This window comes from Macaca mulatta, chromosome 4 (assembly GCF_049350105.2).
Source record: "Macaca mulatta isolate MMU2019108-1 chromosome 4, T2T-MMU8v2.0, whole genome shotgun sequence".
Taxonomy (NCBI): Eukaryota; Metazoa; Chordata; class Mammalia; order Primates; family Cercopithecidae; genus Macaca; species Macaca mulatta.
Window position 1 is genome coordinate 164,895,671 of NC_133409.1, and position 27,377 is coordinate 164,923,047.

General features: G+C 41.7%; 1 protein-coding gene across 2 annotated transcripts in view; it reads right to left on the bottom strand.

Annotated features, from left to right (window-relative positions):
* The window catches only part of KDM1B (lysine demethylase 1B), a 68,750-nt gene that overhangs the window by 37,207 nt on the left and 4,166 nt on the right, over window positions 1-27,377 (bottom strand). For both annotated transcript variants that reach the window (XM_078000919.1, XM_028847814.2), the window contains exons 3-8: window positions 26,515-26,614; window positions 25,038-25,165; window positions 23,562-23,651; window positions 19,486-19,597; window positions 14,430-14,546; window positions 1,223-1,261 (exon numbers count right to left, since the gene is read on the bottom strand). In XM_078000919.1, coding sequence (XP_077857045.1) covers window positions 1,223-1,261; window positions 14,430-14,546; window positions 19,486-19,597; window positions 23,562-23,651; window positions 25,038-25,165; window positions 26,515-26,614 — 586 coding nt within the window. The remainder of the gene's footprint in view (window positions 1-1,222; window positions 1,262-14,429; window positions 14,547-19,485; window positions 19,598-23,561; window positions 23,652-25,037; window positions 25,166-26,514; window positions 26,615-27,377) is intronic.

Below are 27,377 nucleotides of genomic sequence, written 5' to 3' on the forward strand. Positions count from 1 at the left end.
CAGGCTTTTCTAAATGCAATCCGACACTTATGCTCCAGGAATTCGGAAAAAAAAAAATGTCTATTCTGGAGCCTGGAAAAAAAAATCTGTGTGTGTGTGTGTGTGTTTATATGGTTTTGCTGGGCCCCCACTCAAATCTCCTCTTGAATTGTAGTTCCCATAATCCCCATGTGTCATGGCAGGGAGCGGGTAGGAGGTAATTAAACCATGGGGGCGTTACCCTCATGCTGTTCTTCTGATAATGAGTTCTCACGAGATCTGATGGTTTTACAAGGGCTTTTCCCCCTTTGCCATCATGAAGGACACATTTGCTTCCTCTTCTGCCATGATTCTAAGTTTCCTGCGGCCTCTCCAGCCATGTAGAACTGTGAGTCAATTAAACTTCCTTCCTTCATAAATTACCTAGTCTCAGGCAGTTCTTTATAGCAGCATGAGAATGGACTAATACGCACACACACACCCTTTTATATAACAGAATGGATTTAAAGGAGATTTGCTAAAAGACAATGCTGTCTCTGCCTGAAAAGCTATCGTAGTTCCTGAGTTTCAGACATCTAGAACAATCCAATCCTGAATCACTGAAAATCAGAATGACTCAGGATTCTAGAAACTCAAGAAACCCAAAATTTAAAAAACTCTTTTCTGAAATAGTCACTGAATCTGGTTACATGGTACACTGGAGTTTGTCAACTCAGGTAGCAAAGTCTTATGAAGACACAGGAAATGTGACCAGCTTTGCCAGCTGGAAGTACTGCTCCCCCTTCCATATCTGGGCGAGGACAGGACAAAGCCAACATGCTGAGGTCAAAATGCACAAGAACACTCCTGCAGCTGAATCCAAGCCAAGACAATCAAATTGTGGCCCTCTTGTGCTTTTCTTAGGAGGACTCAAGTGGAGAAAAGGTCACAAAGTCATCCTTGAAAAACAAGTAGAGCAAGCCTGAGCCCTAGAGCAAGGCAGGAGAGCTGTGTCTTCCTCTTCATTTCCTTTTAAAGAAAACCAATAGAACTTTATTTTTATTTTTTAAGTTGGGGGAAAGACTACCCATAATATCACTATTGCTACCACTTTCATAATATAGTTATGATCATGTAAGATTAAAAAGTCACTGATCATCAACCAAAGAGAAAGAAATTCATGAAGCTGTTACTATCATTTCCTTATAACACTTATCATCAAAGACGCAATTAACCCCAATCCACAGCATGCGGAAGTACTCACTAGATCCTCTGGGAGGGAACAATGATCTGAGGTCTCCGGCTACAAAAGAAAACCAAGTGTTAAATTAGGGTTGCTTATAAAATAGTCTCAGGTATCAATTTATCTTCAGTAAGATATCTCTTTTCACCTATCAGGCTGGCAAAGAAAAACATTTTGATGAAACAACGTATAAATAAGAGTGTCTGGAGGCCTGGCTCTGTGGCTCACGCCTATAATCCCAGCACTTTGGGAGGTCGAGCAGCACTCTGGGAAGTCAAGGTGGGCGGATCACCTAAGGTCAGGAGTTTGAGACCAGCCTGGCCAAAATAGTGAAACACTGGCTCTACTAAAAATATAAAAATTAGCCAGTCTTGGCGGCGGGTGCCTGTAATCTCAGCTACTGGAGTGGCTGAGGCAGGAGAATCGCTGGGATCCAGGAAGTGGTGGCTGCAGTGAGCCGAGACCGCGCCACTGCGCTCCAGCCTGGGTGACAGAGCAAGACTCCATCTCAGAAAAAAAAAAAAAAAGTTAGGGTGTGGGGAGACAGGCACTCTCCTAAGGACGTTCCTGGTGGAAAATAAAGGCCTACAACAACCATGAAGGGTGGGGACAAAATACAAACATTTAAAATGCACAATCATCTGACATCATCTTTTATAACTGAAAATACATATGATACATCCAGCAATTCTAACTGGGTTATATTTTCCAGAGAGAGACTCTTGTATATTTGCATCAACCAAAGTATTACAAAGTGTTCAAAGGAGCATTATTTGTATTCAAAAAAAGCTAGAAACTGGCCAGGCTCAGTGGCTCATACCTGTAATCCCAGCATTTTGGGAGGTCAAGGCAGGTGGATCGCTTGAGCCTAGGAGTTCAACACCAACCTGGGTAACACAGAGAGACCCCCCCATCTCTACAAAAATTGCAAAACTCAGCCAGGCTTGGTGGTGCATGCCTGTACTTCCTTGGGTGGCTGAAGTGGGAGGACTGATTGAGGAGTCTGAGGTTGAGGCTGCAGTGAGCTGTAACAGCACCACTGCACTCCACCTGGGTAATGGAGACTTTGTCTCAAAAAAAAGGAAAAAAGCTAGCAAATACCCAAAGGTCATCAACAGTACAATGGACACCCAAATTGTATTACAGTCAAACAATGGCATGTTGCACAGCAATGAAAACAAACTACGACCACACATTACAACATGGATGCATCTGACAAACAATGTCGGGCAAAAGAAGCTAGAACAGGCTGTGTGCAGTGACTCATGCCTGTAATCCCAGCACTTTGAGAGGCCAAGGTGGGTGGATCACCTAAGGTCAGGAGTTCGAGACCAGCCTGGCCAGAGAGATGGTGAAACCTCGTCTCTACTAAAAATACAAAAATTAGCTGGGCATGGTAGTGTGCACCTGCAATCCCAGCTACTTGGGAGGCTGAGGCAGGTTAATCGCTTGATCCTAGGAGAAGGAGGTTGCAGTGAGCCAAGATCGCACCACTGCACTCCAGCCTGGGCGACAGATCAAGACTCCGTCTCAAAAACAAAACAAAAAAAGAAGCTAGAACAATCACAGTGTAGGATACCATTCATGTAAAACTTAAAAGCAAGTAACAAAACAAAACAAAACGATATGATTGTAAGTCAGGAAAGTAGGCAGTTACTCTAGGGCAGCAAGCGTTACAGACTGTGATTAAAAGTGACACGGGGCTCCTAAGGGGCTGGTGTGTGTTCAGTTTCTTTCCTGGGAGCCAGCTAAATGGGTACTTGGTGAAAATTCATTGAGCTATGCATTTTGATTTGTGCATTTTCTGTATGTTCTATTTCACTAAGAAAAGTTGCCTAAATAAACAAGATTGTCATACCATATGGCCCAGCAGTTCTAGTCCTTGGACTATATTTCAAAGACACTCCTGTCCTTGTGCCAGGCAAGAATGCTCACAGTAGCATTTGTACTTAACAGCCAAAAACTAGAAACAGCCCTTATATTCATGAACACAAGAATAGATACACCAAGGTAGGTTCACACAATGTAATACTCCTCTTTGGTATTAACATACCAAAGTTTTAGGCATTGACATGGATGCATCCCCAAAACCTTAATGTTGAGTGAAAAGAGCAAGTTAAAGAGGAATATAAACAATTGTGATATAATTTGTAACCAGTATAAAAATAGGCAAAACTTATGTTACTTAGGGTTGCAGAAATATGTATTAACTCTATAACAAAAAGCAAAGGAATAAGAAACACAAAATTCAAGGCCGGGCGTGGTGGCTCACATCTGTAATGTCTGCATTTTGGGAGGCCGAGGTGGATGGATCACCTGAGGTCAGGAGTTCGAGACAAGACTGGCTAACGTGACGAAACCCCGTCTCTACTAAAAATACAAAAAATTAGTCGAGTGTGGTGGCGGGCACCTGTAATCCCAGCTGCTCAGGAGGCTGAGGCGGGAGAATCACTTGAACCTGGGAGGCAGAGGTTGCAATGAGCCGAGACTGCGCCACTGCACTCCAGCCTGGGTAACAAGAGCGAAACTCTGTCTCAAAAAAAAAAAAAAAAAAAAAAAAAAACCCACAAAATTCAGGACACTGTTTACTCCTGTAAGGGAAAGAGAGGAAGCACAATAATAACCACTGAGGAGCACACTGGAGGGAGGGACAAAGCCACTGGGAGCGCTCTGTTTCTTCAACTGAGTAGTAGGGAGATACACCAGTGTTTGCTTTTATTCTTTCCTCCTTATATGCAAATTATAATTCTTTGTGTCTATAACTTATTTCATCTTAAAACAACAGCATGTACCCTTTGATATAGAAATTTCATTTGTAGGAACTGATCTTACAAATAAATATACTCAAAAATAGCACAGATAGAAAGCTTTTCACTAAAGCACAGTCAGGAACAGTAAACGTTTAAAAGTAACCTAAACGCCCTTCAATAGCACTAAATTAAGCACGGGACGTCTGTTCAGTGGACTACTTATGAGACAGCCATTGAAGAGAAAGAAGGGCTGAGCACAGTGGCTCACACCTATAATTCCAGCACTTTGGGAGACCAAGCTGGGAGGATCACTTGAGGCCAGGAGTTTGAGACCAGCCTGGGAAACATAGCAAGACCCTGTTACTACAAAAACATTAAAAACTAAAAAAAATTAGCTGTGCATGGTGGTGTGCCTGTGGCGAGAGGCTGAGTAGGGTGAGAATCACTTGAACTCAGGAGTTTGAGGCTGCACTGGGCTAAGAGGATGCCACTGTACTCCAGCCTGAATGACAGAGAGAGACACCATCACTTAAAAAAGAATGAAATAAAAATAAAGAGAAAGAAGAGATCTTTATATACTTATATGAACACATCTTTGAAGACATATTAAATGAGACAGAGCAAGATCAAAAACGGTATACAGAGTTGTCAACTGTTCTTTTTCATGTTATTCTACAAATAAACCTTCACTGACTTTCTCCTTGACAGCATACTACACTGAAAACCAAAATTACTCAGGGTCAATAAATACCATTTAAATTAGTATTTCAAAAGCTCAGGTTATGGAGAGCAATCGATTCATACTGGAACAGTAAGATGAAGGGGTCTCAAAGGAGGGTGACTGGGTTGCGGGACAAGATTTGATATTATCCATAGAAGTTGGAATTTAAGGGCTGGGTGCGGTGGCTCACATCTGTAATCTCAGCACTTTGGGAGGCCGAGGTGGGCGGATCACGAGGTCAGGAGATTGAGACCATCCTGTGTAACACGGTGAAACCGCATCTCTACTAAAAATACAAAAAATTAGCTGGGTGTGGTGGCGGGCACCTGTAGTCCCCTCGCCACTGCACTCCAGCCTGGGTGACAGAGAGAGACTCCATCTCAAAAAAAAAAAAAAAAAAGCTGGAATTTAAAAAGACTATAAAGGCTTTTACTAAGGTGAGGTGAGAAGAAAAGTAATTAAGTTTTCAAAAATGTAAGGAATCTGACACCTCTGAGGCCCTCCTGGAAAAAAATGCTTGATGTTAAAATACAGCCAGCCAGGTTTCAAACCAAAATAAAGAACCTGGGATAGAGGGAACCTCGGTAAGAGAAATTACAGAGAGCAGTAAATCTACATAAACATGTAAGTGAGAGTGAACAATGGAGGGAATAGTTATACAAAATAATAAAATCGCCAAGAAAACTAAACAAAAAACAAAACCGTAACAAAAATTGGGAGAGAAGAAAAGAAAGTGTTATATAATTTATTTTTTCTGATTTCATAACAGGGTATTGACCAATATCATCTAAAATTGAAACATGAAGTTTTATTTTTTTTTCAAGTTAAGAGTGATTTCAACTTTTTTACTTTTCTTCTTGGAAAAGGGTCTCACTGTGCCACCTAGGCTGGAGTGCAGTGGTGCGATCTTGGCTCAATGCAGCCTTGACCTCATGGGCTCAAGGGTTCCTCCCACTTCAGTCTTCTAAGTAGCCGGGGCTACAGGCGCACGTCACCAGGCCCAGGTAATTTCTGTATTCTTCACAGAGACAGGGTCTCGTCATGTTGCCCAGGTCAAACTCCTGCCTCAGCCTCCCAAAGGGCTGAGATTACAGGCATGAGCCACTGTGCCCAGCTGATTCCCACTTCTTATTTTCATATTTTCTTAACCTTTTAGAGAGTTTTTAGAAACTTATTTCTTGGGATAAAGAAGTATTTTATGTTCAACAATTTCTTATTTCACTTTGGCTTCCTTTTCTTATTTTAAATTGATGTTATATTAAACACAACCAACTTAGAAAACAAAGTGTGTATAGTACTATTCCTTAACAGGAAGCTCTTTGTCAATCAGGACTTCTCCCTGAATATACACAGAGGTATACTATATAGATACTCTTGAATGAATCTCACTCAATGGTGGTTATTTCACAATGATGACTGCATGCATTTTTTCTATCTTTGTTCTTTTCTACATTGCTGGAATTTTTCAATAATGAACATATATCATTTGTCTAAAAGTAAAGTTATTCTACAGAAAACCTTTGAGTTTTCAAAAACTACTTAGAGAAACTGAAAGTGATGACCACCACCCAAGAAAAAATTTAAAAAACAAGAAGCAAGGCATAGTTTGAATTAGTAGAGATCAAGTCAAAGTTGTCCATTCAATTGTCAGCAAGTAAAAGAGAGGTCAGATTATGGATCACTCCAATTACAGTTTAGTCAAAGCACAGAACAAAATGTAAAAGTCACAGCTAGAGTAGCTGAGAGCAGTGGCTCACACCTGTAATCCCAGCACTTTGGGAGGCCAAGGCAAGTGGATCACCTGAGATCAGGAGTTTGAGACCAGCCTGGCCAACATGGTGAAACCCCGTCTCCACTAAAAATACAAAAATTGGTTGGGCGTGGTGGTGAGCACCTGCAGACCCAGCTACTCGGGAGGCTGACATGGGAGAATTGCTTGAACCTGGGAGGCGGAGGTTGGAGTAAGCCTAGATGGTGTCACTGCACTCCAGTCTGGGCAACAGAACGAGACTCCTTCTCAAACAAAACCAAACCACAACAACAAAATCACAGCTAGTATTGACTAATATAATATTACACAAATCACCCAAAATCTTAAAAAATTATCTGAAACAATTTTTAGAATCATCGCATACACAGGCTGACTGAAAATGGCTAAAAAAATAGAATCTATTAAAATGGCTCTTTTTGACTGTTGCTTGGCTGAACTCTCCTTTAAATATTATAATGAAATGACACTGAGTCAACTTTTCATTGTCAAGTAATCTGGGACACAGGTAGTTAATTAAGTTTAGTGCCACCAAGACATTGTTCCTGCCAGCTGGACACGCTCCCCTATGCCTCACATGTTCATGGTATTTTCATTGGTCAGTTCCCAGCTCCCAACAGTGCAGCCACACAGCCTGGATATGAACTGCCCACGCCCTCATGTCAGCTCCCTCCCATTTTTTTTCTCTTCCTCTTCTCAGAGAGGCCTTCCACTTTCAAAGTTGAGTTCCAGAATCAATCAAGGGCCTCACCCTGGGCAAGACAGCAAAACCCTGTCTCTATTTAAAAAAAAACAAAACAAAAACAAAAATTAGTGAAGCATGGTGGCATACACTTGTAGTCCCAGCTACTCGGGAGACTACGGTGGCAGAATCACCTGAGCCCAGGAAGTCAAGGCTGCAGTGAACCAGGATTACGCCACTGTACTCTGGCCTGGGAGACAAGAGTGAGACTCTGCCTTACAAAAAAAAAAAAGAAAGAAAAATATCTAGTGCTAAATGGAAAGATTTTGGAAAGGCTCTTACCAATTTCAGGAATCTAATCCCATGCTTAGATCAGTGCTTTCCTTCCCTCAGTCTCAAATCACCAACATCAAGAATAAAAGAAGGGATACCAAGATAGAGCCCACCAACATTAAAAGGAGAACAAGGAAACAGTACGAACAACTTTAAATTAAAAATGTGACAACACAGATGAAAAAGACAAACTGCTTGAAAAACACAACCTTCTAAAACGGAAAGAAGTCATAAACCACCTAAATGGCCATGTATCTGTTAAAGAAACTGAATTTGCAATTTCTGAACTTTTTACAAAGAAAGCTACTGGCCCAAATTGTTTCATTAGTGAATTCAACCAAACACACAAAAAAAGAAGTAATATCAAACTTATACGACAAACAAAATAGAAAAGAGGATATACTGCTCGTTTCACAGAGCCAGCATAACTCTGAAAGCAGAATCTGACAAGGTTATTACAAGAAAGGAAAGTAACAAAGTATCCAAGACACAGATGCAAAAATCTTTAACAAAATTCAATCAAATCTGGGAATATATAAAAAGAACAATATATTAAAAACAAGTGGATTTTTTTCCCCCAGGAATGCAACATTGATTCAACATTCCCAAATTGGTGTAATTCATTACATTTGCTGACGAAAGAAGAAAAAGCAATGGTCATCATAAAAGATGCAGGAAAACTATTAGCCCACGTCTGTTCATCATAAAAAGTTATCAGCAAATTAGGAAGAGAAAAGGAGACGGCTCAATCTCATAAAGAATGTCTACAAAAAGCTATAGCCGACACTGTATATGACACTGAACACGTTCCTCCTGAAGTCAGTAACAAAGGAAGGTGGCCTGCTCTCATCACCTCTATAGAACACTATCACTGGCGGTCCTGACCAATGTAGTAAGGCAAGAAAAAGGGAAAAAAGACTGAGAAGAGGTTTGTAGACAATCATGATTGTTTGTATGACTGATTTGCAGACAACCCAAAGGAATCTACAAAAAGATCTATGAAACTTGCTAAGTGAAGTTAACAAAGTCTGTGGGTACGAGGCCGATATACAAAAGTCGATTGTATTTCTATATAGTCGCAACAGTGCACAACTTGAAAATGGAGTTAAAAACAAATTTTATCAGTCAGGTACAGTGGCTCACGCCTATAATCCCAGCACTTTGGGAGGCCGAGGCAGGTAGATCACGAGGTCAGGAGTTCAAGGCCAGCCTGGCCAACACAGGGAAGCCATCTCTACTAAAATACAAAAAATTAGCCAGGTGTGGTGGTGCGTGCCTGTAGTCCCTGCTACTCAGGAGGCTGAGGCAGGAGAATTACTTGAACCTGGGAGGCGGAGGTTGCAGTGAGCCAAGATCGTGCCATTGCACTCCAGCCTGGCGACAAAGCAAGACTCCGTTTCAAAAAATAAATAAATAATAAAAAAATAGGCCAGGCGCGGTGGCTCATGCCTGTAATCCCAGCACTTTGGAAGACCAAGGCAGGCAGATCACCTGAGGTCAGGAGTTCGAGACCAGCCTGGCCAACACAGTGAAACCCCGTCTCTACTAAAAATATAAAAAAATTATCTGGGCATGGTGGTGGGTGCCTGTAATCCCAGCTACTCGGGAGGCTGAGGCAGAAGAATTGCTTAAACCCAGGAGACAGTGGTTGCAGTGAGCCAATACGGTGCCACTGCACTTCAGCCCGGACAACAGAGTGAGACTCCGTCCAAAACAAAAAAATCAATCAATTTTATCTACAACTACGGGAAAAAAAAATAAGTATCTAGAAATAAACTGAACAAAGGCATAAAAGATATCCTCAGTGAATATTAGAAAACACTGTTGGAAGACATTAACCTTTAAAAGATGGAGACAAATACCATGCCCATGGGTCAGAAAAGGGGTCAGGAAACATTTTCTGTAAAGGACCAGATAATAAATATTCTGGGCTCTGTCGCAAATACTGTCATTGTAGCATGAAAGCAGCCAATACATAACAATGAGCATGGCTATGTCCCAATTAAAACTTTATTTACAAAACAGGTATGGTGCCAGGAGCAGGAATGAGCATGGCTATGTCCCAATTAAAACCGTATTTACAAAACAGGTGTGGTGCCAGGTGCGGTGGCTCACGCCTGTAATCCCAGCACTTTGGGAGGCTGGGAAGGGAGGATCACTTCAGGCCAAGAGTTCAAGACCAGCCTGGGCAATACAGCAAGACCCTGACACTACAGAAAATTTTAAAAATTAAAAATAAAATAAACCAAACCCAAGCCCAGCAGAAGAAAGGAAATAACCAAGATCAAAGCAGAACTAAATGAAATTGAAACAAAAAAAATATACAAAAGGTAAATGAAACAAAAAGCTGGTTCTTTGAAAAGATAAATAAAGTTGATAGACAATTAGCAAGATTAACGAAGAAAAGAAGAGAGAAAATCCAAATAACTTCATTATGGAAAAAAAAAGATATTACAATTGACACCACTGAAATACAAAAGATCATTCAAGGCTACTATGAACACCTTTACGCACGTAATCTAGAAAACCTAGAAGACATGGACAAATTTCTGGAAAAAATACAACCCTCCTAGCTTAAATCAGGAGGAATTAGATACCCTGAACAGACCTACAACAAGCAGCAAGATTGAAATGGTAATTAAAAGATTACCAACAAAAAAAAGTCCAGGACCAGATGGATTCACAGCAGAATTCTACCAGACATTTGAAGAAGAATTGGTACCAATCCTTTTGACAATATTCCACAAGATAGAGAAAGAAGGAACCCTCCCTAATTCATTTTATGAAGCCAGCATCACCCTAATACCAAAACCAGGAAAGGACATAACCAAAAACGAAAACTACAGACCAATATTCCTGATGAACACAGACACTAACAAAATACTAGCTAACGTAGACGCTTAATAACATACTAGCTAACCGGATCCAACAACATATCAAAAAGATAATCCACCATGATCAAGTGGGTTTCATACCAGAGATGCAGGGATGGTTTAACATATGCAAGTCAATAAATGTGATATACCACATAATTAAAAACAAAAATCACATGATCATCTCAATAGATGCAGAAAAAGCACTGGACAAAATCCAGCATCCTTTTATGATTAAAACTCTCAGCAAAATCAGCACACAAGGGACATACTTCAATGTAATAAAAGCCATCTATGACAAACCCACAGCCAACATAATACTGAATGGGGAAGAGTTGAAAGCATTCCCTCTGAGAACTGGAACAAAACAAGAATGCCCACTCTCACCACTCCTCTTCAACATAGTACTGGAAGTCCTGGCCAGAGCAATCGGACAAGAGAAAGAGATAAAGGGCATCCAAATCGATAAAGAGGAAGTCAAACTGTCACTGTTTGCTGACAATATGATCGTTTACCCCGAAAACCCTAAGGACTCTTCCAGAAGGCTCCTAGAACTGATAAAAGAAGTCAGCAACGTTTCCAGATACAAGATTAACATACACAAATCAGTAGCTCTTCTATACACCAATAGCAACCAAGCAGAGAGTCAAATCAAGAACTCAACCCCTTTACCAATAGCTGCAAAATAAAATAAAATACTTAGGAATAAACCTAACCAAGGAGTCGAAAGACCTCTACAAAGAAAACTACAAAACACTGCTGGAAGAAATCACAGATGATACAAACAAATGGAAATACATCCCATGCTCATGAATGGGTAGAATCAATGTTGTAAAAATGACCATATTGCCAAAAGCAATCTAAAAATTAAAAGTGATCCCCATCAAAATACTACTATCATTCATTACAGAATTAGAAAAAATTCTAAAACTCATATGGAACCAAAAAAGAGCCCGCATAACCAAAGCAAGACAAAGCAAAAGAACAAATTCGGAGGCATCGCACTACCTGATTTCAAACTACACTATAAGGCCATAGTCACCAAAACAGCATGGTACTGGTATAAAAATAGGCACACAGACCAGTTAAACAAGACAGAGAACCCAGAAATAAACCCAAATACTTAGAGGCAACTGATCTTCAACAAAGCAAACAACAAAGTGGGGAAAAGACACTCTTTTCAACAAATGGTGCTGGGATAATTGGCTAGCCACATTTAGGAGAATGAAACTGGATCCTCATATCTCACCTTATGCAAAAATCAACTCAAGATGGATTAAGGACTTAAATCTAGAGCCTGAAACTGCAAAAATTCTAGAAGACAATACTGGAAAAACCTTTCTAGACACTGGCTTAGGCAAGGATTTCATGACCAAGAACCCAAATACAAATACAATAAAAACAAAGATAAATAACTGGGACTTTAAAGAGCTTTTGCAAGGCAAAAGAAGCAGTCAGCAGAGTAAACAGACAACCCAGAGAGTGGGAGAAAATCTTCATAGCCTATACATCTGACAATGGACTAATACCCAGAATCTACAATGAACTCAAACAAATCATTAAGAAACAAACAAACAGTCCCATCAAAAGTGGGCTAAGGACATGAATAGACAATTCTCAAAGAAGATATACAAATGGCCAACAAACATATGAAAAAATTCTCAACATCACTAATGACTGGGGAAATGCAAATCAAAACACAATGTGATAGCCCCTTACTCCCGGAAGAATGGCCATAATCAAAAAATCAAAACACAGTAGATGTTGGCATGGATGCAGTGATCAGGGAACACTTCTATACTGCTGGTGGGAATGTAAACTAGTATGGCCACTATGGAAAACAGTGTGGAGATTCCTTAAAGAACTAAATATAGAACTACCATTTGATCCAGCAATCTCACTACTGGGTATCTATCCAGAGGAAAAGAAGTCATTATACAAAAAACATACTTCCACACGCATGTTTATAGTAGCACAGTTCACAATTGCAAAATTGTGGAACCCACCCAAATGCCCATCAATCAACGAGTGGATGAAGAAACTGTGGGGTGTGTGTATGTATGTGTATATACATGTAACACTACAAAATGTTGTAGTATGGTACAACCATGAAAGACATTTGGTAGTTTTGCAAACATTAAACATAAATTTATGATATAATTCACTGATTACCCTCCTTTTTTCTTTTTTTTTTTTTTTAATGGAGTTTCACTCTTGTGGCCAAGGCTAGAGTGCAATGGCATAATCTCAGCTCACTGCAACCTCTGCCTCCAGGGTTCAAGTGATTCTCCTACCTTAGCCTCCCGAGTAGCTGAGATTACAGGCACATGCCACCACACGCAGCTAAGTTTTGTATTTTTACTAGAGATAGGGTTTCAACATGTTGGCCAGGCTGGTCTCGAACTCCTGACCTCAGGTGATCCGCCTGCCTCGGACTACCAAAGTGCTGGGATTTCAGGCATGAGCCACCACACCCAGCCACTCCTAATATATTTTTATTAATAAGAAACAAATACTCCAGGCACAGAAAATAAACTGTATAGTTTATTATTAAATATAATAAAATATAATATGTTTACATTTTGAATCCCAGGCTTTTACTGAATCCCAGGCATTATAAAAATATGATGTTTATATTTTGAATCCCAGGTTGAATTTCTCTTATTTGAAATGCTTGGGACCAGAAGCGTTTTGGATTTTGGAATGTTTGCAACATACTTACCAGTTGGACATCCCTAATCTGAAAATCTGAAATGCTCCAATGAACATTTCCTTTGAGCAGAACCTCTGAGCATCATCTCAGTGGTCAAAAAGTTTCAGATTTTGGAGCATTTCAGATTTTCAGACTAGGGTGCTCAACCTGCACCACAAACCACTCAATTGTATGCTTTAAAAGGGTGAATTTTATAATATGTTAATTTTATCTCAATTTCTAGAAACAAAGTATTTTACTTCCGAGATTAAAACGATTCCTAATATTCTTTAACGTACTGCAGGTACCAGTGGCATTTACGTAGATTAACACCTTTAACGCACTAGGCACTAAGTTTTTAAACAGTAAGTAATTGCCAAATTTCAAAAAAGGCAAATTATAACAACGATGGCCGATTCCTAACTGCCAAGCATATCAGTTAATCTTGTCTTTTTTTTTTTTTTTTTTTTTTGAGACGGAGTCGCGCTCTGTCGCCCAGGCTGGAGTGCAGTGGCCGGATCTCAGCTCACTGCAAGCTCCGCCTCCCGGGTTCACGCCATTCTCCTGCCTCAGCCTCCCGAGTAGCTGGGACTACAGGCGCCCGCCACCTCGCCCGGCTAGTTTTTTGTATTTTTTAGTAGAGACGGAGTTTCACCGGGTTAGCCAGGATGGTCTCGATCTCCTGACCTCATGATCCGCCCGTCTCGGCCTCCCAAAGTGCTGAGATTACAGGCTTGAGCCACCGCGCCCGGCCCAGTTAATCTTTTCTTCCTCACTAATAGGATCCGGTTTTGTTTACTGTTGCAACATGCTCAGTTGTAAAATATTTTCTTCCTCTGTCCTCACTGTAGTTAGGGAAGCTGCATTTATGGTATCAACATCATTATATAAAAACAAAACAAACCAAACCTAACAAAAAAATTAAAACTAGAGTACCTGCATGATCCTGTTCTGGCCAATGAGATATAAATAGAAATCTACTGATGGAACTTTCAGGAAAGTTCCTGTTTCCCCCAATAAAAGAGGGACAGGCTCAGCTGATACAACCCTCTTACCCTTTGACTGTTCCACCCTTTTCTGCTTAGACTTTGGACACATGACTGGTGGTGTAGCAACTACCTTGTGGCCTTGAGGATGGAAGTTAGACTACAGGTGCCTGGAGTGGAAACTACAAAGAGATTTCCTTGGGCAACAAAACCAACCCTGGACAGCCTGTCTTAACTGCTTATAATGACGGAAAAGTAAAATCCTTAATTGGTTAAGCCATTATACTTGGGATTCTATTACATGCATGCAAATACAACCTTGATAGAATGATCAACACAATACATGAAAAACATACACCATTACTATTTGCTGACTACATTAATGTATCAATTAATTCAAAAGCAAAAAGATAGAGAACATACCTTAATAGCAGTATTTGGTTTCATACCACATCGATAAGTCTTGGCTATCTGTGGAGTGAGCTGGATTTCCTTGGTAAGCTGCCTCCATTTTCTACACTCAGGTTTTGTACACTGAACCTAGATGGGAAGTATCAAGTCAAGATGAACAAGTGAGCTAATCTTCAGTTACCATTTCTATTCTCCACCACCTGGCCATCTTCTCCAACCTGTTAGCAATCCTAAGTATTTTTTCTCCTCCTTGCATCACCACCATCCATATAATCCACTTTCACCTCATTAGGATAATTTCCGCTTTAACACTTTCTCAGGGTGAGGAAAAGTGCCAAGGGGATCTGAGTCTTGTCAGAAAGGTTTTCTAGGCCGGGCGCAGTGGCTCATGCCTGTAATCTCAGCACTTTGGGAGGCCAAGGCGGGCAGATCACAAAGTCAGGAGATCCAGACCATCCTGGCTAACACGGTGAAACCCTATCTCTACTAAAAATACAAAAAGTTAGCTGGGCGTGGTGGCGAGCGCCTGTAGTCCCAGCTACTCAGGAGGCTGAGACAGGAGAATGGCATGAACCCAGGAGGCGGAGCCTGCAATGAGCCAAAATCGCACTATTACACTCCAGCCTGGGCGACAGAGTGAGACTCATCTCAAAAAAAAAAAAAAAGGTTTTCCGGCTCTAACCTAAAGAAACAATCAGGGCCAGGCATGGTGGCTCACACCTGTAATCTCAGCACTTTAGAAGGCTGAGGCGGGCAGACTGCTTAAGCCCAGAAGTTCCAGACTAGCCTGGGCAACATAGTGACACCCCGTCTCTACAAAAAACACAAAAGTAGATGGGTATGGTGGTTCATGCCTGTAGTCCCAGCTACTCAGGAGACTGAGGTAAGAGGATGGCTTGAGCCTGGGGAGGTCAAGGCTGCAGTGAGCTGAGATTACACCACTGTGCTCCAGCCTGGGCAACAGACTGAGATTCTGTCTCAAAAAAAAAAAAAAAGCATAAAATAAACTGAAATTTACTTTCAGTTAGTCAACAAGTATGCACACTAAATGCAATGTGGTATGCTGCGTTGGATCCTAGAACATTAGTGAAGAAACTGATGAAATCCAAATACAATCTACAGTTATTAGTACTATGCCAAAGTTAATTTCTTACTTTGACAAATAATCATGGTATGTAAGACAACAACGTTAAGGGAAGCTGTATGAAGGATATATGGAAACTCTCTGTACTATCTTAGCAACTCCGCAAATTTAAAATGATACCAGGCTTGGTGCAGTGTCTCACGCCTGTACTTTGGGAGGCCAAGGCAGGTGGATCACCTGAGGTCAGGAGTTCAAGACCAGCCCGGCCAACATGGTGAAACCCCATCTCTACTAAAAATATAACAAAAATTAGCTGGGCATGGGGGTGCATGCCTATAATCCCAGCTACTCGGGAGGCTGAGGCAGGAGAATCGCTTGAATCTGGGAGGTGGAGGTTGCAGTAAGCTGAGATCGTACCACTGCACCCCAGCCTGGGCAACAGAGCAAGACTCCATCGCAAAATAAACAAATAAATAAATAATTTTAAAAAGATGATTCCAAAATAAAGTTTATTTTTTAAAAGTGGGCAGATATCCATATGCCAAAGAACGACGTTAGACACCCTACTTTACACACAAATATTAATTTGAAATTGATAAAATACCTAAACATAAGCACTCAAACAACAGAACTCTTAGAAAACAAAGTCAACCTTTATGACCTCGAATTTGGCAATGAATTCTAAGTGATAACACCAAAAGCAACAAAACAAAAACACAGATAAATTGAACTTCCTTAAAATTAAAAACCTTTGGGCACCAATGGGCTCTACCAAAGAAGACAACAACCTATAGGAAAAAATACTTGCAAATCATAGCTCTAATAAGGGTTTAGTATCCAAAATACATAAAAAGGCCAGGCACGGGGCTCACACCTGTAATCCCAGAAATTTGGGAAGCTGAGGCAGGCAGATCACCTGAGGTCAGGAGTTTGAGACCTGCCTGGCCAACATGGCAAAAACCCCATCTCTACTAAAATTAGCCGGGCGTGGTGGTGGGCGCCTGTAATCCCAGCTACTCGGGAGGCTGAGGCAGAAGAATCGCCTGAACCCGGAAGGCGAAGGCTGCAGTGTGCCGAAGATGGCACCATTGCACTGCAGCCTGGGTGACAAGAGCAAAACTGTCTCAAAAAAAAACAAATAAAATTATATATAATTCTTACAACTCAACTACAAAAAGACAAACAACTTAAAAAGGGCAAAGGAAGACCAGGCGAAGTGGCTCACATCTGTAATCCCAGCACTTTGGGAGGCCGAGGCGGGCAGATCACCTGATGTCAGGAGTTCAAGACCAGCCTGGCCAACATGGTGAAACTCCGTCTCTACTAAAAATACAAAAATTAGCCCACGGTGGTGGCGTGCACCTATAATCCCAGCTACTCAGGTGGCAGAGGCAGGAGAATGGCTTGAACCCAGAAGGCAGAGGTTGCAGTGAGCCAAGATCACACCACTGCACTCCAGTCTGGGCGACAGAGCGAGACTCCATCTCAAAGACAACAAAACAAAAATGGGCAAAGGATAACATATTTCTCCAAAGATATACAAATGGACAACAAGCACATGAAAGGTTGCATTAGTCATTAGGGAAACACAAATTAAAACCACTATGAGATACCACTTCAAACCCGTGGAGAAATCAGAACCCTCATACACTACAGACAGGAATGAAAAACAGTAGAACAACTGTGGAAAAGAGTTTGAGGTCCCTCAAGAAGTTAAACATATAATTAACAAATATGATTTAGCAATTATATTTCTAGGTACATGCCCAAGAATTGCAAGCAGGTATTCAAACAAATACTTGTAAAAGAATGTTCACTGCAGCACTATTCACAATTGCTAAATGCTTGAAATGATCTAGATGTCCATCAATAGATGAATGCTTAAAAAAACTGTGGCATATCCATTCGATGGAATATTATTCACCCATAAAAAAGAACGAAGTACTGACACATCCTACAATGGATATGAACCTCAAAAACATTACGTTAGGTGAAAAAGTTCAGATACAAAAAGTCACATGTTGCACGATCCCATTCATATGAAACATCCAAAATAGATAAATCCATAAACACAGAAAGCAAATTAGTGGTTACCAGGAACTGGGGGTAGCAAGAATTAGGGCTTCCCTTGTGGGTGATGAAAATACTTTGGAATTAGATAGGGGTGGTAATTGCATAACATTTTGAATATACTAAGTGCCACTGAACTGCACACTTTAAAATGGTTAATTTTATGTTATACGAATTTTACTTCAATGAAAAAAATCTTTAAGCATGCACAAAGCTCAGCATTACTAATATTTTTTTAATTAGCAAACTGGCCGGGTACAGGGGCTCACGTCTGTAATCCTAACACTTTGAGAGGCTGAAGTGGGAGGATTGCTTGAATCCAGTAATTAGAGACCAGCCTGGGCAAGATATCGAGCCCTGTCTCTATAAAGAGTTAAAAAATTAGCTGGGCATGGTGGTGCACTCTGTAGTCCCAGCTGCCCTGGAGGCTGAGGTGGGAGGATCACTGGAGTCTGGGAGACTGAGGCTGCAATGAGTCATAATCCCACAACTGCACTCTAGCCTGAGTGACAGAGCAAGACCCCATCTTTAAAAAAAAAACTGGGAGTGGTGGCTCATGCCTGTAATCCCAGCACTGTGGGAGGCTGAGGCAGGTGGATCACTTAAGTCTAGGAATTCAAGACCAGCCTGGGCAACATGGTGAAATGATATCTCTACAAAACATACAAAAGTCAGCTAGGCGTGGTAGCGTGTGCAGAGAGTCCCAGCTACTAGGGAGGCTGAGGTGGGAGGATCTCTTGAGCCCGGGAGGTGGAGGTTGTAGTGAGCTAAGATTGTGCCACTGCACTCCAGCCTGGGCAACAGAGTGAGACCCTGTCTCAGGAAAAAAAAAAAAATAGCGAATCATTTATTAAATGGTGGTATATTTCAACAATATTATGTAATAATGAAAATATATTTTCAAAGAATGACTAAATGAAAAAAGAATACGAAGTCAAATTAATTTTCTTCTTTTTTTGAGACAGAGTCTCACTCTGTCACCAGGCTGGAGTGCAATGGCACGATCTCGGCTCACTGCAACCTCCGCCTCCCAGGTTCAAGCAATTCACCTGCCTCAGCCTCCCGAGTACCTGGGATTACAGGCGCGTGCCACCATGCCTGGCTAATTTTTGGATATTTTTAGTAGAGACAGGATTTCCCCATGTTGGCCAGGATGGTCTTGCTCTCTTGACCTTGTGATCTGCTCACTTCAGCCTCCCAAAGTGCTGGGATTACAGGTGTGAGCCACAGCCCTGGCCCAAATTAATTTTTAAAAAGCTAAATATTACAAAAATAGTATCTGAAGCCTGATGTTAAACCTAATCAGTACATGTATATAAAGCATGAAATTGTGTTTAAACAGACAAAAATATGAAAAGAAAAAAAAGGATTAAAAAGCTATGTACCAAGCTCAGCCAGCTGGTGGTGAGCCTTTAGTTTTTTCTTTTTCAAAACAATTTTTTTTCCTTTTTTTTTTTTTTGAGACAGCCTCTCACTCTGTCACCCAGGCTGGAGTGTAGTGGTGTAATCACAGCTCACCACAGCCTTGAACTCCTGAGCTCAAGCAATTACCCCACCTTGACCTGCTGAATAGACAGGACTACAGACACCTGCCACCACTCCTGGCGACTTGAAAAAAAAATTTTTTTGTAAAGATAGGGTCTCACTTTGCCCAGGCTGGGCACAAAGCAACCTTCCCACCTCAGCCTACCAAAGGGCTAGGATTACAAGTATGAGCCTCCACACCCAGCCTAGTTTCCTCTTTCATACTATGTTGAAATATCTGAGCTTTCTATAAAAATAAAAAATATTTGCTTTAATAGACATAGAAAGAACAACTGTAACAAGAGATTTCCTAAATATAGCATTTTCATCCATTCCTCTTGCATTTGGCTCCACAAATACTTCACAGATGGAGAGCACCATTCTCCTTACCCAGTAGGGGAGTTGCTGGTCTGCCATGAAAGCTTTGGGACTAGGTTCAGTTTTGCCATTGCTAGTCCATATTTTTTTCCATGTAGTATATTTGTCATATCCATCCTTGTGGCTGGAAAACAAGAAAAATTAATATATCGAGCTACAAGCAATCAGGTTTTTCAAAACAAGAAGCAGGTTAGTAAATCTTACGTAACAAACTTAACTAGCCTTGTTATAAAAGTAGAAGAAGTTATTATGGCACCTATAAAACAGGCTGTCAGAAGGGGTATATTCTTGTCAGTTTTAGTATCTAAAACTAAGAAAGGCATAATATTATTTGAAAGGGAAATTAAATTTTTTTATTTTTTTTCCCCTTGATACACGGTGTTGCTATGTTGCTCAGGCTGGAGTACAGTGACTGTTCACAGATGCAATCATGAATCACGGTGCACTGCAACCTCGAACTCCTAAGCTCAAGCGATCCTTCTGCCTCAGGCTCCCAAGCAGCTGGAACTGGCTCAGAATACTTATATATTTTTATTTTATTTTATTTTATTTTTTGAGATGGAGTCTTGCTCTGTCACCCAGGCTGCAGTGCAATGGCACAATCTTGGCTCACTGCAACCTCCACTTCTTGGGTTCAAGGAATTCTTTTTTTTTTTTTTTTTTTTTTGAGACGGAGTCTCGCGCTGTCACCCAGGCTGGAGTGCAGTGGCCGGATCTCAGCTCACTGCAAGCTCCGCCTCCCGGGTTCACGCCATTCTCCTGCCTCAGCCTCCTGAGTAGCTGGGACTACAGGCGTCCGCCACCTCGGCCGGCTAGTTTTTTGTATTTTTTAGTAGAGACGGGGTTTCACCGTGTTAACCAGGATGGTCTCGATCTCCTGACCTCGTGATCCGCCCGTCTCGGCCTCCCAAAGTGCTGGGATTACAGGCTTGAGCCACCGCGCCCGGCCGGGTTCAAGGAATTCTTGTTCCTCAACTTCCCAAGTAGCTGGGATTACAGGCGCCTGCCACCATGCCTGGCTAACTTGTACTTTTAGTAGAGACGGGGTTTTGTCATGTTGGCCAGGCTGGTCCCGAACTCCTAAACTCAAGTTGTCTGCCCGCCTCAACCTTCCAAAGTGCTGGGATTATAGGTGTGAACAACTCCGCCTGGCCTAGAATATTTTTTAATGTGTGTAGTAAATCCTAGGGCAGTCATTAAAAATTACATCAGTAGATGAAATACAATACAATCATAAAAATGCTCAGTTAAAATCACAGAAGGCAGCCAGGCACGGTGACTCACGCCTGTAATCCCAGCACTTTGGGAGGCCAAGGTGGGCGGATCATGAAGCCAGGAGATAGACACCATCCTGGCTAACATGGTGAAACCCCAACTCTACTAAAAATACAAAAAATTAGCCAGGTGTGGTGGGCGCCTGTAGTCCCAGCTACTTGGGAGGCTGAGGCAGAATGGCGTGAACTCGGGAGGCAGAGCTTGCAGTGAGTCGAGACTGCGCCTCTGCACTCCAGCCTGGGGGAGAGAGCGAGAGTCTGTCTCAAAAAAAAAAAAAAAAAAATATCAGAGAAGGCAGAGCAAGGGGAAAAAGAATAAAATGCACCATATGGAAAACAGCTAGCAAGATATTTTAATCCAGTTATATCAACAATCACTTAAAACATGAATAGCATAAACACACAGATTAAAAGACAGATTGTCAGTGGGATTACAAAAAACTGTATGTGTAAACGAGAAATCTCTAGGCTGGGCATGGCGACTCAGACCTGTAATCCCAGCACTTTGGGAGGACAAGGTAGGAGGATAACATGAGGCCAGGAGTTTGAGACCAGCCTGGCCAACATGGGGAAATCCAGTCTCTACTAAAAATACAAAAATTAGCTAGGCATGGTGGCGCACACCTGTAATCCCAGCTACTCGGGAGACTGAGGCACGAGAATCACTGGAACCCAGGAGGCATAGGTTGCAGTGAGCCAAGATCACGCCACTGCACTCCAGCCTGGGCAACAGAGCAAGACCCTGTCTCAAAAGAAAAGAAAAGAAATCTACTTGAAATACAAAGACTCAGAAAGGTAAAAAGTAAAGAAACAAAGAAAGGTGTATCATGCTAACATTTAAAAAGCTGAGGCAGCCACATTAATGTGAATAATGAATATTATCAGGGATAAGAAAACAAGGGATATTACATAAAGGGGTTAATTTTGAGAGAATCCACAATGTTAGAAGTACAATGTCAACAACAGAGTTTAAAAATACATGACAGCCGGGCATGGTGGCTCCAGCCTATAATCCCAGCACTTTGGGAGGCTGAGGCAGGCAGATCACCCAAGGTCAGGAATTCGAGACCAGCTATGTCAACATGATGAAATCCCGTCCCTACTAACAATGCAAAAACTAGCCAGGTGCAGCGGCATATGCCTGTAATCCCAGTTACTTGAGAGGCTGAGGCAGAAGAATGGCTTGAACTCAGGAGGTAGAAGTTATGGTGAGTCAAGATCGCACCACTAGGCCGGGCGCGGTGGCTCAAGCCTGTAATCCCAGCACTTTGGGAGGCCGAGACGGGCGGATCACGAGGTCAGGAGATCGAGACCATCCTGGCTAACACGGTGAAACCCCGTCTCTACTAAAAAATACAAAAAACTAGCCGGGCGCAGTGGCGGGCGCCTGTAGTCCCAACTACTCGGGAGGCTGAGGCAGGAGAATGGCGTGAACCCGGGAGGCGGAGCTTGCAGTGAGCTGAGATCCGGCCACTGCACTCCAGCCTGGGCGGCAGAGCGAGACTCCGTCTCAAAAAAAAAAAAAAAAAAAAAAAAAGATCGCACCACTGCACTCCAGCCTGGGCAACAGAGCGAGACTCCATCTCAAGAAAAAAATACATGAGGTAAAAATGTATAGAACTGAAAGGAAAAATAGACATATCTGCATTATAGTTGGAAATGTTAAGAGACAATTATAACTGCAGACTTTAAGACACTTTTCTTAGTAATTGAAAGATCAGGTAGGAGTAAATCAGAAAGATGTGTGTGTGTTTGTGTGTATATATATGACCTGAACTGCACTACCAACCAACTTGGTCTAGCTGACACTGATAGACCCACCTGACAATGGTAAAATACACACTTTTCTCCACTGCACGTGGGACATTTACCAAGATACACTGCATTATGGGCCATAAAGCAAACTTTGACAAATTTAAAATGCAGAAATCATACAAAGTATATTCTCAGACCATTACTGAACTAAACTAGAAAGCAGTAACAGAAAACTGCTGCAAGTGTCCCAAATATTTGGAAATTAAACAATTTACTTCTAAATAACCTATTGATCAAAAAGGAAAACTCAAGAGAAATTTAAAAAGATTTTGAACTAAATGAAAATAAAAGTTGTCAAAAGTTGTGAAATATCACAACCTACTTGCAGGGGAATTTATAGCATTTAAAAAATGTATTTATTGGAAAAGAAGAAAGATCTAAAAATAAATAATTTCAGCTACTAGCTTACGAAACTAAATAAGAAAAAATCAAACCTAAAGCAAACACAATAAAAAAAATTAGAGCACAAATGAATGAAATTGAAAACAATAAAATAGAATCAACATCTCCTAGACGTTCCAGAACTTGCAGACTAAAGAAATAACTGTTTCGCTGCATGCAGTGGCTCACGCCTGTAACACCAGCACTTCAGAAGACCGAGGCAGTTCATTTGAGCCCAGGAGTTCGAGACCAGCCTGGCCAACAAGGTGAGACCCCGTCTCTACTAAAGAACCCAGGAGTCGGAGATTGCAGTGAGCTGAAATTATATCTCTACACTCCAGCCTGGGCAAGACTTTTGCCTCAAAAAATAAAAAAATAAAAAAAATATCTACTTCATGGCAAGTATTTTTTGATCCCTGAGTGTACACACACATAAACATGCACACACACAAACTACAACTTCAAAGTTCTTGTCCAAGTTACATTCATCGCAGGCACAGCTGAAAGAGCTGAATAATTCAGTAAGCCTGGAGACTAAGCTTTAATCAGCTGACAACACGCACTGCCCCTGCCACGGTCCCCTTCTCCACGGAAATCTCACACAGTTAGTGAACATACCTTCTGTAGTAATGGTCAAAGCATTCATTACAGAAATGTTCCCCACAGGAGAGGTGATACCATCGGGAGGTGTAGCCATTTTTGGCACATCTGAAAATAGTGAAAAACATATAGCTTTGGGAATGAATAAACATTTCTCCTCCCATTTTTAAAAAAACCATCTTGCAAGCACCATCTATGAACCCATTTTGCGCTACCTCCACTTAGCTCCCTAATGACAGGGGAAACAGGAATGGATTACTAGCAGATAATAACACACAGGGAGGATGCAGGGACTTAGACCATGGGACCTAAGCTAGCCGACTGCCTGGGGTTTAGCAGTCTTAAGAAGACTCCGTGGGGCAACGATAGGGTTTTATGACACATAAGGGCAGATACCACTGTGCTTGCTGCTGGCTGCATATGTGGACAGGAGAGAATAACATGGGGCCCAGTACTGAACAGCGAGGGAATCTGGTCAGCTGTAATTTGAACATCAAGCAGGCAATTTGGCAAAGAAAACTTGTCAAACAGTGGATAATATAGCAAAAGAATGAAAAATCATGCCACTATGAACACGATCACCGCCACATCTTTGTGTTTATTTTTATTATTTTGTTTATTTATTTATTTTGAGATGGAGTCTCACTCTGTCTCCCAGGCTGGAGTACAGTGGCACGATCTCAGGCTCACTGCAACCTCTGCCTCCTGGGTTCAAGCGATTCTCATGCCTCAGCCTCCCGAGTGGCTGGGATTACAGGCGTCTGCCACTGCACCCAGCTAATTTTTGTATTTTCAGTAGAGACGGGGTTTCACCATGTTGGCCAGGCTGGTCTGGAACTCCTGACCTCAAGTGATCCGCCCATTTCAGCCTCTTAAAGTACTGGGATTACAGGCGCGCACCACCATGCCTGGCCCTCTTTGTGTTTAAAAACAAATAGGATTTGTTTTCTAGATTTTATTGAACCTTAACCCTTAATTAAAGATTTTCCTCTGGAAGTAAAAAAGAAAAAAAACAGGTCATACTTGTGTCACCCCACAATAAAAATGGCAAGGCTGCAGTTAGCTGTAGTTTCTATGAGACCCTTACGTGCATATGGGAAGAGGCGGCACATTACATGAGAGAGAAAAGCACAGTGAGAAGTAAACAAATGCTGGTGTCTACAGAGAGCTCATGAGTTCTCTCCACTGTCTCCCCATGACATACACCATCCCATCCTCAACCCTCGGTGAGGTAGATATGGTTGGCTGGATTTGAGGACACTGTGTTGCAAAGTTGACATGGGTGTGGCCTCTCCCGGTAGGCTAGGGCTAACACAGGGAGGGCCTTGAGGAGGGTGTGGTGTGCACAGAATGTCTGGGCAATGTCTCTATTATTAGATTAGATGACTTATAGTATCTGTATCTATCTTTAGGAAAACTATCTTCAAGGATGATGTTTCCACAAAGAACTTCTCACAAGCAGAAATGGGAGGTCAGACACACATCTAAACAGACCTTTCAGAAGCACTTGCAAAGCACACAGGACATGCTGCCGTACAGCCTGCCTTTTCACATTTCCTGTACTTCTTCTCTGACCCACCATCTTCATCCTCATCCGTTGTCTCTGTTGCTTTCTTCTTCGCCTAAGGGAGTCACAGCTGACGTTAAAATTTCACTGATGATGGCAAAATGACTAAGGATAAAGGTTCACTACTGAAATCACATCTGAGTTCTAAACATGAAGGTGAAAACCATCCTGGCAGTAGGTTAGGGATGACAATACAGCAATTTCCTGGTGACTGCACTGTGCGAGTAATTTACTAGCTTGCTAGAGATAGAGAACTAGCATTTTAACAACAGATGTCTAAGCAAATAACTAAATTCACATGAGTTTTTCTTAGAAAAAAGTGACATCAGCTGGGTGTGGTAGCTCATGCCTGTAATCCCCAGCACTCTGGGTGGCTGAGGTGGATCACTTAAGCTCAGGAGTCCAAGACCAGCCTGGGCAACATACCGAGACCCTGTCTCTACTAAAAATAAAAAAAAAAAAAATCAACCAGGCATTGTGGCACACACGATTGTGTCACTGTACTCCAGCCTGGGGGACAGAGGAGATTGTCTCAAAGAAAAAAAAAAGTGACACGAGTCAAAAAAAAAACAAGTCATTCCCCAAATTGAGACTTTTTTTTCTTTCTTTACATAGAGCAGTTATACCCTCTCAGTTTTTGTTTTTTTGTTTTTTTGAGACAGAGTCTCGCTCTGTCGCTCAAGCTGGAGTGCAGTGGCGCAATCTCTGCTCAGTGCAAGCTCCGCCTCCCAGGTTCACGCCATTCTCCCGCCTCAGCCTCCCGAGTAGCTGGGACTACAGGCGCCCGCCACCACACCCAGCTAATTTTTTGTATATTTAGTAGAGATGGGGTTTCACCATGCTAGCCAGGATGGTCTCGATCTCCTGACCTCGTGATGCACCCGCATTGGCCTCCCAAAGTCCTGGGACAGGCATGAGCCACCACGCCCAGCGTCCTCTCAGTAATTTAAATAAAAAGCTAGAAAAATCATAGAGAATTATATTGCTCAATTTTTTCTTTTAAAAGAATAAAAGCCCTACCCCAAAAGCCCTATACATAACCCTCCAATAGCACTCAATCAACTACAAGCTGAAGTCCAAATTCCTATGAATGACATCCAAGCCAGCCATGATCTGGCCCCAGCCTCACATTCTGGAAGCAACCACACAGCCGTGATTCTCTGAACATCTTATGCTGATTCACACTCTACACCTTTATACTTACAGTTCCCTCTGCCAGATAATGCTTCTATTTTCTATATTCTATCATGTTATCACACTGTGTTATGACCATACTGAGAATTTCTCCACTAGAATACAAGCAATTTGAGGACTGGAGTAGTCTTTTCAACTCTAATTCTCCAGTCCCAATCAGTAATTCTGCATGCTCAAAAAAGGCTTGTTGAATGAATAAATGAACACTACCTGCCTACCGGAGCTCCTCAAAGGAAGGCTATCCGGAGAATGATCAAAAGATGCTTTTTTCTTGGTCCTCCCCCGTGGGGTTGCCATTACATTAAATAATCTGCAAAAGAAAAATCAGAGCATTAAATAGTAGCATCTGCAAATATTTTTAACAGTCTGGAGCAAGTTATTACACACTTTAGTAGGTAAGAATGTATGTTAGATTGCCTGAATACAAAGTTACAATTTTTTTCTTTTTTTTTTTTTTTTTGAGACGTCTCGCCATGTTGCCCAGGCTAGCCTAGAACTCCTGGGCTGAAGCGATTCTCCCACCTCAGCTCCAAGTAGTGTGACCAATAAACAAATCACACTATGTTTATAAAATTCAATGAGGAAAACCACCTAGTTTTGTCTATGTTCCTCCCCATTTTACTGTGTCTTCTTAGCAGTTCCTGCACTTTGATCTCTTATTATACTTCAAAAAGAAAACTCATGGTCGGGCACAGTGGTTCACGCCTGTAATCCCAGCACTTTGGGAGGCCCAGGCAGGCGGATCATGAGGTCAGGATTTCGAGACCAGTCTGACCAACGTTGTGAAATCTCATCTGTACTAAAAATACAAAAATAAGCCAGGTGTGGAGGCATGTGCCTGTAATTCCAACCACTCAGGAGGCTAGGGCAGGAGAATTGCCTGAACCAGGGAGGCGGAGGTTGCAGTGAGCCAAGATTGCACCACTGCACTCCAGCCTGGGCAACAGAGCAAGACTCCATCTCAAAAAAAAATAAAAGAAAACTCATTCATTCCTTCTTAGTACAATTCAACAAATAAATATTAAGAAAACCAACTAGTCACTACTGAATATACAGATCTAAATTAGATAGAA